The sequence below is a fragment of the Podarcis vaucheri genome (assembly GCF_965113315.1).
Source record: "Podarcis vaucheri genome assembly, chromosome: 5".
In the NCBI taxonomy this organism is placed as follows: domain Eukaryota; kingdom Metazoa; phylum Chordata; class Lepidosauria; order Squamata; family Lacertidae; genus Podarcis; species Podarcis vaucheri.
Genome location: NC_138763.1, coordinates 4,132,190 through 4,146,700, shown reverse-complemented (window position 1 = coordinate 4,146,700; position 14,511 = coordinate 4,132,190). Strand labels below are relative to the sequence as shown.

General features: G+C 46.2%; 1 protein-coding gene across 2 annotated transcripts; it reads right to left on the bottom strand.

The window, feature by feature from the left end:
• Positions 1 to 307: 307 nt before the first annotated feature.
• LOC309533519 (uncharacterized protein) lies at positions 308 to 12,511 on the bottom strand. 2 transcript variants are annotated; one of them, XR_014220273.1, is made up of 6 exons: positions 12,366 to 12,511; positions 9,872 to 9,977; positions 8,069 to 8,122; positions 6,453 to 6,634; positions 819 to 973; positions 308 to 576 (listed from the first exon to the last, which is right to left on the bottom strand). XR_014220273.1 is itself a non-coding variant. In XM_082224942.1 (5 exons), the coding sequence occupies exons 1-4, from the start codon at positions 12,462 to 12,464 to the stop codon at positions 6,486 to 6,488; spliced, it is 408 nt and encodes a 135-aa protein (XP_082081068.1). In that variant the 5' UTR covers positions 12,465 to 12,511; the 3' UTR covers positions 308 to 973; positions 6,453 to 6,485. The 2 variants fall into 2 exon arrangements, 1 of the variants encoding a protein (XP_082081068.1); XM_082224942.1 differs by having other exon boundaries at positions 308 to 973.
• Between the last annotated feature and the right edge of the window lie 2,000 nt (positions 12,512 to 14,511).

The following is a 14,511-nucleotide window of genomic DNA, read 5'->3' as shown; positions in this document are numbered from 1 at the left end:
ACATTCCTCCCTCCAAAATATTTGGTTAGAGAATTACATCACACAATTCTGTGGAGGGTGAATATGTGGTTCATGTTAAAACCCAAAGCGAATTCCTCCACCATCCCTAGTAAATGGGAAGAACGCATAACCATTTCAGCTACACATCATTAAGCTTTGCTACAGGAGTTGTGCCAAAGGCCTTGTGGCGAGAGAAGGAGGGCAGAGTCTTCTGAGGTTGCAGGAGACCACTGGGTGGTGAAGATGGAGCAACGAAGGTCACATGCTGGGACGTGCCAGCACATAAAACCAGAGACTACACTTCGGCTTAATTTCACATCATTTATTTTGTAGGCCACCTTGAACGTGCCTTGGTACTAAAAGGCCGGACATCAATACTGCAATACACACATGAATACATAAAATAATGGAGGGATTTGAGGATGAAAAGCTTTGTCTTCACAATAAGCATATCCCAGAAATTTCATTGGAATTGAGACGCCACAGAGGACAAAAAACACAAATGCTTTTTGAGCAAAGTTCTTAGAGAGAACAATGGCAGATTTCTCGCCTGGGCTAGCTGAAGAGAAACCTGTTCTGTAAGTAGAGCAAAGTCAGGGAGTTTTATGAGGTGTTGTTGGGGAGAGGAACCCAAAGAAGGCAGAGATTAAAACACCCAGCAGAAATTTGGGGTGGAAGTGGATCCGGACGCCGTAGGCAGGATCAAACGCATGATTCAAACCCAAGCGCCAAGGCAGGCATCAAAGAACAACTGGCCTGGTCAAAGCCCAGGGAGTGGGAAAAAGGGAGTCGGTCCTGGCAAACCAACAGCAACAAACCTGTGGTGGTGGCTACTGGATTGAGATGGAGCTGGTTTCTGGCGGAGCAGGCCTGGGATGGAAGATAGCTTGGGTGAGTCAAGGTTGAGATGGAGACAGTCATGGCTGAACAAGGTCTGGTGGGGCAGGCGAGCAGGAGTAGAAGACACAGGTACCTGAGTTTACAGGAGAAAAGGACATTGTATGTGGACCACTCCGTGGGACGTTTGGTGTGGGAAAAGGATTGCTTGTACATAAGAGCATGAGCAGAGTTCTTATTATTGCAGAGTGATTTTGCAGCACGAGACATTGCTTGGAGCATGAACAGCGCGTGAATAGCTCGTGTTGTCCCAAATGATTGGTCAACTAGCATGGCCTGATGCTCGCGTGGTCTAGTGCGATGGCCCTTATCTGCTGAGAGAGAACAAATTGCTTTGCTTGTATTTTGTATCTTTCTGACTTCACACAATAAAGGCTGTGCTGCAGTAGCTCTAAGGCGGCCAGAGCAGCCATATTTCTTCAACCTATCTTGATGTGAGACTGATTTCTTCAGATGTCGAGCTGGCACTCGACATTTGGTGCCCCGTGTGACTACCTTCGGACTTCACGTTGCTTCTCATTGTTCAGCGCTCACCACACGTCTTTCATCCTCTTCGGATCCCGGTGAGTGCTCCCTTTCCTTCTGCCATTGTGGGGCAGTCTCTTTCGGACCGCATGTGTGTGATTCTTGACTACGTTATGGACTTATCAGCACTTACTACGCCCGGAAAGGGTTAAAGGCGCCTACTCATCCTTTGTGGATCCCTCCGGTAAGTGCTCCCTGCTCTTTTTGCTACTCTTGCAATCATGGGGACGTCTCTATCAGCACCACAGAAAAAGTTTTCTGAAGACCTTAAATCTCTTTTGGCCAGCAACAGCCTTCTCGTCTCAGATGCTGACCTTCAGTCTCAACAGCAAAGTTTGACTCCAGCCAATCTCCTTTTGGCTGCCGCATCTGTTCCTTTGCCTGCCGACTTTCCCTTGATATATCCAGCATTGCCGCCCTCTGCTGTATATGCACCACCAAAGGCTCCTGTCCTCCCTCCCCTGCATTCTTCGCTTCCTGCGCCTCCTGTTACTACTCCTCTCCAAGAATCTTTGCATTCAGCACCCCCCGCTCTTCCACCTCCTCCACCCAAGGCATCTGGCACCGCTCCTACCATTCCTCTTCAAAAATCTCTCCGTGCCGCCGCTCCGTTGCTGCCTTTTGATTCTGATACTCCAAATCTCTTTCCTGTGATTGCTCCTGCACCCCCGGGGGGAGGACCAGCCAGACATGAACAGTTTGATTTGAGATTCATAAAGGAACTGTGTTCTTCTGTCAGGGAAAATGGTTTGCAATCACCCTACACTCTCGACCCTCAGTATTGGGAGGCCACTACAGCCTCCGCTGGAGAGGCTTTGGCCTCTGTCCCTGATGACAAGAATGAGCGCGATGGCCTATTGGGAAGCGTCAGACAGGGCCCTGCAGAGCCCTATGGACAATTTGTTGATCGCTTGTACAATACCTTCAAGCGGCAAGTTCAGGACCTGGCAGCACAAGAAGCGATTGTTCGCCAGCTTGCGTTTGATAATGCAAATGAGGACTGTAAGCAAGTGCTGCGCCCTTTGATGACAACAGCAAATATAGCCATTGCTGATATGCTTAAAGCCTGCCAGTCAGTGGTCACTGAGACGCACAAAGCTCATCTTTTAGCCACGGCCTGGTCCTCCACCGTGTCCCAAAATCCTGCAAAGGCTACAACCTGTTGGACTGACAGTGGCTAAGGAAAAAATCCAGCGGACTTTACCCATTACGTACCTGGGACACAAGCTGACAGCATCTGCACCCATTCCAGTTACGCCTCAACTACAGTTTCCTGGTTATCTTAGATTGGTGGATTTACAACAAATTCTTGGACAGCTGAATCGGATAAAGAGTTATTTGGACCTGCCCACCTCCACTTTGTCTCCACTATTTTCTGCCCTTAAAGGACATAAGGATCCAGCGGACAAGATCACAGTCACCTCTGCAATGGAAGAGGCTCTAACCACTGTGAACAACCATCTCCGCAGATGTATGGTGGAAAGGATTCCTTCTCTTTCCATGGCACAATTGTCACTTGCAGTATTTGCCACCCCGCTCCTTCCAACAGCTATATTGTACACCACAGGCCAGAAGCCTGGGACTGTGTCTATTGTGGAGTGGCTTCACCTGCCTCATACTCCTCCGCGGAACGTGTATGCTACACCCAACAGCGTCATGGACCTTGTTGCTAAGGGCCGACATCGAGCCCTTGCCCTCTCTGGAATGGACTTACAGTCAGTGTACCTGCCCTTCTCCCAGGAAGAATTTCAGCATCTGATGATGACAGCCGTTTCTACTCAAATAGCTTTTGCTGATTTCTTGGGAAATATCATTCACAATCCTCCTAGAGACCCTTGTTTGTCTTTTCTTACAGGGCTACGTTATGTCTTGCGAACTGCTTTGTCCCTCCTACCCTTACCCTCCGCCCTTACTGTGTTCACTGATGGTACCAAATCCAGAGGGGTGGTGGTGTGGGAAGAGGAGGGGGAATGGAAAAGTTTGTATACTACTGAGCAGTCCTCAACACAACGTGCTGAATTGGCAGCTGTAATTTTGGCATTTCAGCAGTTTGCTAAAATCTCTTACAATCTCATTGTGGATTCTCAGTATGTATATAATCTTTTGAATGTCTTACCATTGTCTTATATCACTCCTGCTATTGATCAAAATTTGTTTACATTGTTTTCCACTTTGCAGAACTTGGTACAAGCTAGAACTTGTCAGTTTTCTGTAGCCCATCTCAGATCTCACACTGGCCACCCTGGGTATTTGGCAGAAGGTAATGCCCGGGCAGACCATGCTTTGAAGAATGGTATTTTTTCATTGTTTTCAGACCCATTTGAAAGTCATTCTGTATTTCATCAAAATGCTAAAGTTCTGGCGAAATCTTTTTCGTTGCCCATTTCTCAAGCTTGAGACATTGGGCTTCTTCTGGAGTGTGGTTTTTACATGCCAATAATCAAACCACGAAATATCACGCAGGTTGCTCGGAAACAGCCATTGGAAAAATTTACCATTCTCATCCTTATTGGCATCACTTGGATTTTACCCCCCAGATATTTTTTTCCCCTCCTCCCTCAAGAGTCCTGCCTTATGATGTGTTCCCCTGAGCATGTACAGAGGGCTGTCTTGGAACTATTGTGGACTCTTGGCAGGGGAGGGGTGAGGGGTTTTAGTGTGTTCCAGTTGTTTCATTTTTGTGCTTTGGCATGGTTCCCGGACAGAAAGCAAGTTGCAATATGGTTCTTTAGCAAGGCCTGCGAAGACAATGGGCTCTGTTCTCGACCTTGTTGCAATCTTTTTAGTTACAGCAAGCGGAATATGCTTGGCTAGTGCCTTTTAGCTGCTGAGAAAAAATGATTTTAAAAAGCTTCTCAAAGCTTTGAACCTTTTTCTTGGTGGTGGTATTCTAGCATTCCAGTAAATGCTTCATATAAGATTAGCAATAATATGAAGGATAATCGCATAAGTTTATTCCCTGTGTTTTTATCGCTTCTTGAAATAGTGCCTTATTGTTTTCGTTTTAATCATAATAGCAAATAAATTTTTAGGTCATTATCCGTATTGTAATTGGACATATGAGTATGTTAATGGATCTTCTTGTTTTCTTAATGTTACAACTATGAGTGATAGGCCAAAAGTTTTAGTTAATAATGTCACAACCTACATGACTTATGAACAACAGGCTGCGTGTATAGATTTTTATGTTTGGTTCGACTGGATGAGAAAGAGCAGTAAATCTACATGTTTGCTTCAATCTGATTTATGGTTACTCTGTGGCACAAAGGCCTACAAAGAAATAACCTTTGCCTTTTCTGGAACCTACACTCTAGGAATACTGATACCCCTGATATACAAAATAGATAAGCTCCCAGAGGTTCGTTTGCGTAACAGAAGGGAAGTATAATCACCTATTTCTCATTATACAGGAACAGCCATCTCTAGATCCCTTTTTCCCTCTTTAGGTGTAGGGAGGAATTACCGTGATTTGCATAAACTGGCAAACTGGATTGAAGCCTTGTTTAATTCTACTATCTTGGCTTTAAAAATGATTAACACAGAAATGTCAGAAATAAGAGAAGTTGTTTTATACACTTTTTATGCTTTAAATGTAATCTTTGCCTCTAAAGGTGGAATTTATGCCTTAATTCATTCTCATTGTTGTATGTATATAACTGATCAATCAACCAATATTTCTGCTATTATTGATTATATGGAACAAATGATAACCCATAATCCTTTGAATCCACCCGAAGGTTTTGATCCATGGGATTGGTTATTTTCTTGGTTACCTAATGGAGTATGGTTAAGAAAAATATTATTGATTGTAATTGCATGTATTGTTGGTTTTATTATGGTTGTTTTCTTTGATTTCCCAGTGTATTGCATGGTGGTTTCGACCACGGCCCACCACAGAGATTACAAGGGGAAATTATGTTGCAAAATATAAATGCTTAGGTAATGGGAATGCGATTCTGATTAATGGTCCCTCTTTTCCTCTTATAATATAAACAAGAAAAGAGGGCATGTGGGAAAATGATTGCTTGTACATAAGAGCATGAGCAGAGTTCTTATTATTGCAGAGTGATTTTGCAGCACGAGACATTGCTTGGAGCATGAACAGCGCGTGAATAGCTCGTGCTGTCCCAAATGATTGGTCAACTAGCATGGCCTGATGCTCGCGTGGTCTAGTGCGATGGCCCTTATCTGCTGAGAGAGAACAAATTGCTTTGCTTGTATTTTGTATCTTTCTGACTTCACACAATAAAGGCTGTGCTGCAGTAGCTCTAAGGCGGCCAGAGCAGCCATATTTCTTCAACCTATCTTGGTGTGAGACTGATTTCTTCGTATGTCGAGCTGGCACTTGACAGTTTGGTCCCTTCCCCTCCAGACCTTGAGCTCCCCTGCGATTTCAGTCGATTGCTGGGAAGCCGGGATTGTAGGGGAGAGGGGATGCTTGGGTTGAAAGGTGGTGGTCAAAACTGTACGGTGGCGAGTCCTGATGGGGTTCAGCCCTCGAGAGGGACTGTCTGCAAAACCAGCCTAACCCACACTGAAGGCATGGTTGAAGGGGAGAACCACTACACTGGAGTCTACAAAGCTCCTTTCCCCCCCAAAGGTCTGCGGAAGGAGAGGCTGAAAAAACCAACATGAGCAGATGCCAGACTAGGCGCTGCTGCGTAGCTCATTCAGGAATTCATCACTTGCTGTCTGCCAGGCTGTTTTTAAAATATTTGTTTGTTAAATTGTTCCGTTTGCCCTCCTGAGCTCCTTTGGGAAGAAGGGCGGGATCAAAATCAAGGAAATAAAGGAATAACAAGACCTTTCTATAACAGCTGCTCAGCCTTCTCTGTGGGGAGGTTACTTTAAGTAATAGGTTTTACCACTGAATGTGTGAGCTTGTGTCTAAAGTCAATGGCTAGAACAAACACTTGCTGGGTGTTTAATGGTTATTGTTATTGCATTTGTCTAAAAACCAATAAAAAATATTATTTTTTGGTTTTTATTTTAAAAAAGATGGCTGCCAGCAACAGTTAGTCCAAATTTACCTTTCCCCCCACCCCTTTCCAGAGGAAAAGCTTCTATCTCTTCCAGATGCTTCTGAGTCTCCTGACGCATCTTCCCAGGAAGTTTTCTGAAGGGCGCTCCTCTTGCCCCAAGGCCTCCGCTATGTGGGATACCGCCATTTCGAGGTGGGATGATTTATGTTCCACTTTCACAAGATCCAGGACTAAGTGAGGAGGGAAAGGAAAACACAGAGAACAGCCACAGAGAGACGCTTTCACTGCTTCCTTTTTTTTCTTTTTTAAATATATTTTAAGAATTATTAGCATTATTTGCTGATTTACACACATCTTGGTTGCCAAGGTGGCTTCTAAACAGTTTACAAGAGTTAAGGCATGATATATCTATCTAGATACAGTCATACTTCAGGTTGAAGTCCCTTCAGGTTAAGCCTTTTTGGGTTGCGATCCGCGGCGACCCAGAAGTAACAGAGCGCATTACTTCCGGGTTTCGCCACTTGAGGATGCGCAGATGCTCAAAATGATTTCACGCACATGTGTGGAAGCAGTAAATCGCGACCCACGCATGCGCAGATGCGCGGACGTGGGTTGCGTTCGCTTCAGGATGCGAACGGGGCTCCAGAACGGATGCCGTTTGCATCCAGAGGTACCACTGTATAGATATGCACATGCACTCATAATCAAGATGCACAATAAAATAATTCCATCAGGGCACTAAAGAAATATGCACAGTTTTATAACTGAAAAACTTTTCCTTTTATTTATAACTACTTGGTTACATTGCTGTAACCCATCCTGGGACCTAGTTGTGAAAAGGTGGATAAGGAAACTTCCTGCAATGAAGACTGTTATGTACTGAGTTGAATAGGATCCAAACTGCAGCAGTCTGATTGGTCCTAGAACAATAGGATTCAGAATGCAGCAGTCTGATTGGTCCTAGAACAAGGCAGCAGTATGATTGGTTGGCAGGAACCACCCAATCCTGCTCCAGATAGAAGTGAATCCGCAACCTGATGGGCTTACAGTAGAATTCCAGAATTAGCCAATCATGTGCAGCCCATTGTGTAAATAATGTATATAAAGCAGATACTGTGAGAGGACTTTCATTCATTCCTCCTCACCACTATGAGCTGAATAAAGAGCATGGAATCACTTTGCGACTCTGAGTATATTTCAAAGACCATGCATACAAAGGATAGATACCAACTCTAAGGAGGCCAGGTTCCTTTGGGGCCCCCAATACAATTTTTGGGGGGAGTGAAATATACCAACTCAGTACATAACAGGGAGCCAGGTCCCCTCAATGCTGAGAACAATCCGTACAGTTGCGGCATTTGGCCTCCCCCCCCGGCTCCTTGCACCATCCTGTGCACATGATGTACATGTCATTGCCCCCCCCGTCTTCTGCTCAAGAGACCTTGGGCCAGCCACCCACTCTCAGCCTAACCGACTGTACTTTACAGGGCTGTTGTCGTGATTAATTGAGGAGGGGGACCACCACAAACGCCCCCTTGAGCTCCTTCGAGAAAAAAAGGTGGAGTATAAATCCAATGCAAAAAAGAAGAAAGTAGAGTCAGAAAAGGAGGCGGCAGAGCCAGAACTGGGCAGGGCAGGAGCATCCAAACATCATTCCTACTCACCGGTTGCAACGGCATTTACTGTTCCTTGGTGCTTTGACTCCTGAGCGATGATTTCTAGGGATAGAAATGCCCGCCGTGTGCTTGGTCAGAAAGGGCTGCCACTCCCCGAATGACAAACAAATGTTGAACAAATGTTGAAGCAGGGAGAGATGCCAGCAACAGGTTTTGCCAGGGGCTACAGGGTGAACACAGGGGCACGGGTGGCGCTGTGGGTTAAACCACAGAGCCTAGGGCTTGCTGATCAGGAGGTCAGCGGTTCGAATCCTCACAACAGGGTGAGCTCCCGTTGCTCGGTCCCTGCTCCTGCCAACCTAGCAGTTCAAAAACACGTCAAAGTGCAAGTAGATAAATAGGTACTGCTCCGGCGGGAAGGTAAATGGCATTTCCATGCGCTGCTCTGGCTCACCAGAAGTGGCTTAGTCATGCTGGCCACACGACCCAGAAGCTGTACGCCAGCTCCATCGGCCAATAAAGCAAGATGAGCGCCACAACCCCAGAGTCGGTAACGACTGGACGTAATGGTCAGGGGTCCTTTTACCTTTACCTTTTTACAGGGTGAACGCAGTTTAGGGGAGCCGACTCCTGGCTCCCTATTCCAGCACCACCAAGGGAATTGCAGTAGCCCAATGGCAGAGCACATGTCTCCGCAGGCCAAAGGTAGCGGGTTCAGTTAGGAGAAGTCACAATGCTTAGCCACACCATTTTGGAAATGGCAGCATGGTTAGAGCTTTTTCCCATTCCCTGGCACATTCTGCCCCTAACTCGCTCTAGAGGCAAGTGAAAAATTAATGGCTTGGCTCAGCATGGACTCGTTTAGGATAGCCACTGACAGGGCAAATGAAAGCTGTACATGACTGTGGAAAACTTGTTCTTTCACTTCATCCTGCCCTTCTGATTCCTGCATTGCCAGGTGATTGAACCAAATGACCCCTTGGCTTCTCCCAACACTACAATTCCATCATTCATCTCCAGCTAAAACCTAAGGCTAAGAATGTGAGACTGAATTTTCTGTCCCTTCATCCTCTGGTGCTTGGTAAATTCAGGTTGTGCAGCTACAGTATTTGTGCAACAAACCCTCCTCCCCAAAATATTGGACTTTCTGCAGTAAGGAAAAGTGAACTGGAAAGTGTGGGAGATCAGCTGCGTTGACCCAATGTCATCTAACCACCTCACAAACAAATCAGAACAAGCACTTATTAAATAGCCAACCATCCTGCAAATATATCAGGATGAATCTACTATATGTTTTGGAAAATGGTTTGTACGTTGCCTGTTTTCTAGGCATTCTGACACCTCTTGGGATACCAAACCTGACAAGAGTGTTCCTGAGGTGAGGCGTTTAGGTTCTAGGCACCATTTTGAATCAAGATGGCGGCCCCAAATATGACTTTGCCTTGACTGTACCTCCTTGTTTGGCATAAGTATAGCCAGCTCTCAAGATATTGCCGCCAAACTCGCTGTGAGAGCTCTTGAGGTGGGTGCGGCAGTTTTTGTGGACACTGGGATCCCAGGCGCCATTTTGAATAAAAGATGGCAGACCAACTTTGGTGTGACTTCACCTGCTTTATGATGTGATGGGTGCAATCTCACAAATCACATTATCCATTTTTTAAAAAAACACAGTATTTTGGGGTTTCTAAAAATTCCCTGGGCAGCGCCACACTTAATAAGCAGGTGATCTGGAAGTTTTTAAGGGCAGGGAACTGTCCTCTGCTGCTGTTGTTTCCCAGAGACATTGTCTGAAGCACCATGTGCATTACTAATGAATGACCGCCCAATAATTTCATAACAAACATAACTTGCCTAACAGCCTGATGGCTCCATCTCTCAAAGTGGTTCGGGGGTTTTCCAGGTAAGCAAAGGCCTGATCCAGAAGGATGGCTTCCCCTTGTTCTCTGTAGCGCTTCACCTGGGAGGCAGGTCCAAAAGAGAAGGGAGCTGTGTGAGGAAATTCTCCCTTCCTTCCAATCCATGCCATTCCTCATGAGCAAGGATGGAGCCTGGGCAGGGTCAACCCAAGCCTACCAGTCTTGCACAAGAACATCAGTAGAACGTACTGGACCAGGCCAGCAGTCCATCTAGTCCGGCATCGTGTTCTCCCAGGAGCCGACCAGATGACTCTTCTAGGAAACCCACAAGCAGGATTTGAACACAAGACCAACGCTCCCCTCCTGTGGTTCCCAGCAACTGGGTTTCAGCAGCGTGGCTGTCTCCAACCGCGGAGGCAGAGCACAGCCATCAAGGTTAGTTGCCATCAACAGCCCTCTCCTCCATGAATTCTTCTAATCCTCTTTGAAGACACTCAGGTCAGTGACCGCTACTAACTCCTGTGGGAGGGAGTTCCATAGTTTAACTATGCACTGTGTGAATAGTCTTCTGGAGAGAAAAGGGAATACAGGAGGAGGCAAAGCTGGACTTGCCTGTTCTGGTTCCTCGCAATCTCTCAGTCCTCCCCCCCCCCTTAAGTTCACTTTTCTACACTGCCACATCAGTTTGCAATTACTATTACTAGCTGTTTTTTATTGTTTGTTTGCTTGTTATTATTATTTTAATAAGTCTTCATGAAAATTCAGCAGTATTGCTGTGCGAATTTCTCCTAATAACAACAACAACTTATTATTTATACCCCGCCCATCTGGCTGGCTTTCCCCTGTCACTCTGGGCAGCTCCCAACAGAATATTAAAAACATGATAAAACATCAAACTTTAAAAACTTCCCTAAACAGGGCTGCCTTCAAATGTCCTCTGAAAGTCAGGTAGTTGTTTATTTCCTTGACATCTGATGGGAGGGTGTTCCACAGGGCAGGGGCCACTAACGAGAAGGCCCTCTGCCTGGTTCCCTGTAACCTCACTTCTTGCAGTGAGGGAACCGCCAGAAGGCCCTCGGAGCTGGATCTCAGTGTCCAGGCTGAGTGATGGGGTGGAGACGCTCCTTCAGGTATACTGGGCCGAGGCCGTTTAGGGCTTTAAAGGTCAGCACCAACATTTTAAATTTTAGGGCCAGTGTTATATGGTCTCGGCGGCCACTCCCAGTCCCCAGTCTAGCTGCCGCATTCTGGATTAGTTGCAGTTTCCGGGTCACCTTCAAAGGTAGCCCCACGTAGAGCACATTGCAGTAGTCCAAGCGGGAGATAACCAGAGCATGCACCACTCTGGCGAGACAGTCTGCGGGCAGGGAGGGTCTCATCCTGCGTACCAGATGGAGCTGGTAAACAGCTGCCCTGGACACAGAATTGACCTGTGCCTCCATGGACAGCTGTGAGTCCAGAATGACTCCCAGGCTGTGCACCTGGTCCTTCAGGGGCACAGTTGCCCAATTCAGGACCAGGGAGTACCCCACCTCCGCCCAACCCCTGACCCCCCAAAACAGGTTTAAGGTGCTGGTTTTAACCTTTAAAGCCCTATACGGCCTAGGACCCTCGTACCTACGGGACCGCCTCTCCTGGTATGCCCCACAGAGAAACCTACGGTCTGCAAATAATAACATCCTCAAGGTCCCAGGCCTCAGAGAGGTTAGGCTGGCCTCAACTAGAGCCAGGGCCTTCTCGGCTGCAGCTCCAAACTGGTGGAATGCTCTGTCAAAAGAGACTAGGGCCCTGCGGGACCTGACATCTTTCCGCAGGGCCTGCAAGACAGAGTTGTTCCGCCAGGCCTTTGGTCAGGGCGCAGCCTGACTCCCTCCTCTGGCAACCTGCACATAATTCTGCATAATTGGTTGCCATCAATTTGATTTAATTAATTTTATAATGAAATATTTTAGATTGTGTGATTATTTGACTGATTATTTGATTGTTGTTAGCCGCCCTGAGCCCGGCTTTGGCTGGGGAGGGCGGGATATAAATAAAATTTATTATTATTATTATTATTATTACTTCTGTCTTGTCAGGATTCAACCTCAATCTGTTTGCTGCCATCCATCCTCCAACCGCCTCCAGGCACTCATATAGGACCTTCACTGCCTTCATTGGTTCCGATTTAAAAGAGAGGTAGAGCTGGGTATCATCTGCATACTGATGAACACCCAGCCCAAGTCCAAATAGGCATATATTTGTATGCAAACATTTTCCCCCAAAGCACTTTTCTGCTGTACAGTGCAGGCTATTTCCACCAATATGTGCCTTTTTATTTTTATTTATTCATTAAATTTATATGCCAACCAAGGATCACAGGGTGGTTTGCAGTGTAAAAACACAAAATACACAATGTAACAACAACAGTAACATCAAAACCCAATTTCTTCCCCATCGCTCTCTGGCTGCCCACTCCCTGAAAAACAACATAAACAAGAGGCGCTCACAAGAGTTTTGCAGAAGTTCCAGGTTTCGTTTTCCCGGATGGACAACTGGATGAAGGATTTCAGAAACTTGTCAGCTCTTCTCAGAGTGATCCAACACATCTGTAAAAGAAGTGAGGGTGGGAGTAACAGCTTCTGCCACTGCAGCTGCTGAAAACTCAGGCAGAATATTGAAGAATAAATTAATAACAACAACAACAACAACAACAATAATAATAATAAAATTACTAATATACAGCCCTACTTCCATAAATCTTGGGGCAGTTCACCACAAATATATATATATAAAAACACCCTGCCGGGAGGATTGCACAACCACACCGCAATCAGCGCCCCGCCGGGAGGATCGGGCTGCGCTTGGCCCCCCACCGGATCATGCCACCTCGTGGATTGCCCCCAATGGTGGATCAGCCTGCCCCCATGGGCGGATCTCCACTCCGGGTGCCCGAGCGGCTAGCTCCGCCATTGACAAACCTAAATCGTTGCGCTAATGGAATGAGGGCTTGGACACCAGTTGCTGACATCCTAGCCGAGAGCCTTGCTGCTTTCTTTCCCCCCTTTTTAAAAATATATTTTTATTAAAGATTTCTTGGTTTACAAAAGTATGTGCAATGTCTCTTTTTTCATGTTCCGTTTTCTACAGATCAGTTTCATTTGTTGTGAGACATTGGTGTTACATTAGGAAGAAAAGGGGGAAAGAGGTGGAAGGGGGAATGGTGGGTGGGGTGGGGTCGGGGGCCAATGCTTCTATTCTACTTAGTGTATTTGTGGGGTTTTGTGTCAGTGTCACTTGTGTGGGTTCTCTTTACTATTCGCTTGTACAGTGGTGCCTCGCAAGAAGAAATTAATTTGTTCCGCGAGTTTTGTCGTCTTGCGATTTTTTTCGTCTTGCGAAGCACGGTGTCAGGAAAGCTTTGGAAAAGCTTCAAAAATCACCAAAGTCTTTAAAAACCTCAAAAAAGGCTACCACACCGCGTTCTATGAGTTGCTTCTCGAAGTCAAGTCGCAACTGTATTAATGGTGTTAAGAAAAAGGAAACAAACTTGCAAGACGTTTCCGTCTTGCGAAGCAAGCCCATAGGGAAAATCGTCTTGCGAAGCAGCTCAAAAAACAAAAAACCCTTTCGTCTAGCGGGTTTTTTGTCTTGCGAGGCATTCGTCTTGCGAGGTACCACTGTATTGCTTTAGTGGTGAGAGAGCTTGGCACTGGTCTAGGGTCTGGTTGGTTGTCTTTGATTGGCTGTAGTGAAATTTGATTTCATGTGTGAGTGGTGTGTGTGTGTGTGTGTGTGTGTGTGTGTGTGTGTGTTTGAATCAGGTTAGCCAGATTGATTTGTGTGCTGTTAGTGGATTTGTATCGTTGTCTTGTTGGGCTGTGAATGTGATAAAGGGGAGCTACACCCGGGTGAAGGTGTGTTCTTCTATTTGTCCCCATGTCAGTTTCAGTTTGTTGGTTAGTTTTTCTAGTAAGGCTGTTTCCCATACTATTGGGTACCATTGGTCCATGCTTACTCCTAACAGGTCTCTCCAGTGTTTGGCTATGATGCTTCTGGCTGCTGAGAGTAGGTGGGTTATGAGCTCTTTGTGCGCATTATTGTCTTGGAAGATGTTTAGTAGGGCCAGTTCTGGGGTGACTTCTAATAGTTGCTTAGTTATTTTGCATATGTTTTGTATGATTGCTGCCCAGAAGAGTTGGATTTTGGGACATTCCCACCACATGTGGAGGTATGTGCCTGTGGAGGTGCACCCTCTCCAGCATTTTGGTGAGGCTCCTGGGTGTATTAGCGTTAGTTTCCGTGGTGTTAGGTACCACCTGTGAGTTTCAGAGCGAGTTCTTTCCTTTTCGCTGATATGGATTTAAAGGGAGGTTTAGACCACATTCCAGTCCATTGGGTGGGGTTAATCTCATAGCCTATGTCATCCTCCCATATATTTTTTTTATTACGTGTAGGGGGTTTGTGGGTTTTTGTAGTAGTATTTTGTATATTGCAGATACCATCCCTTTGCCGTGTCCCTTTGTTGTTAGGAGATGGGATGCGGATGGCTCTGTGGGTTAAACCACAGAGCCTTGGACTTGCCAGTCAGAAGGTTGGCGGTTCGAATCCCTGCAACGGGGTGAGCTCCCGTTGCTCGGTACTAGCCAACCTAGC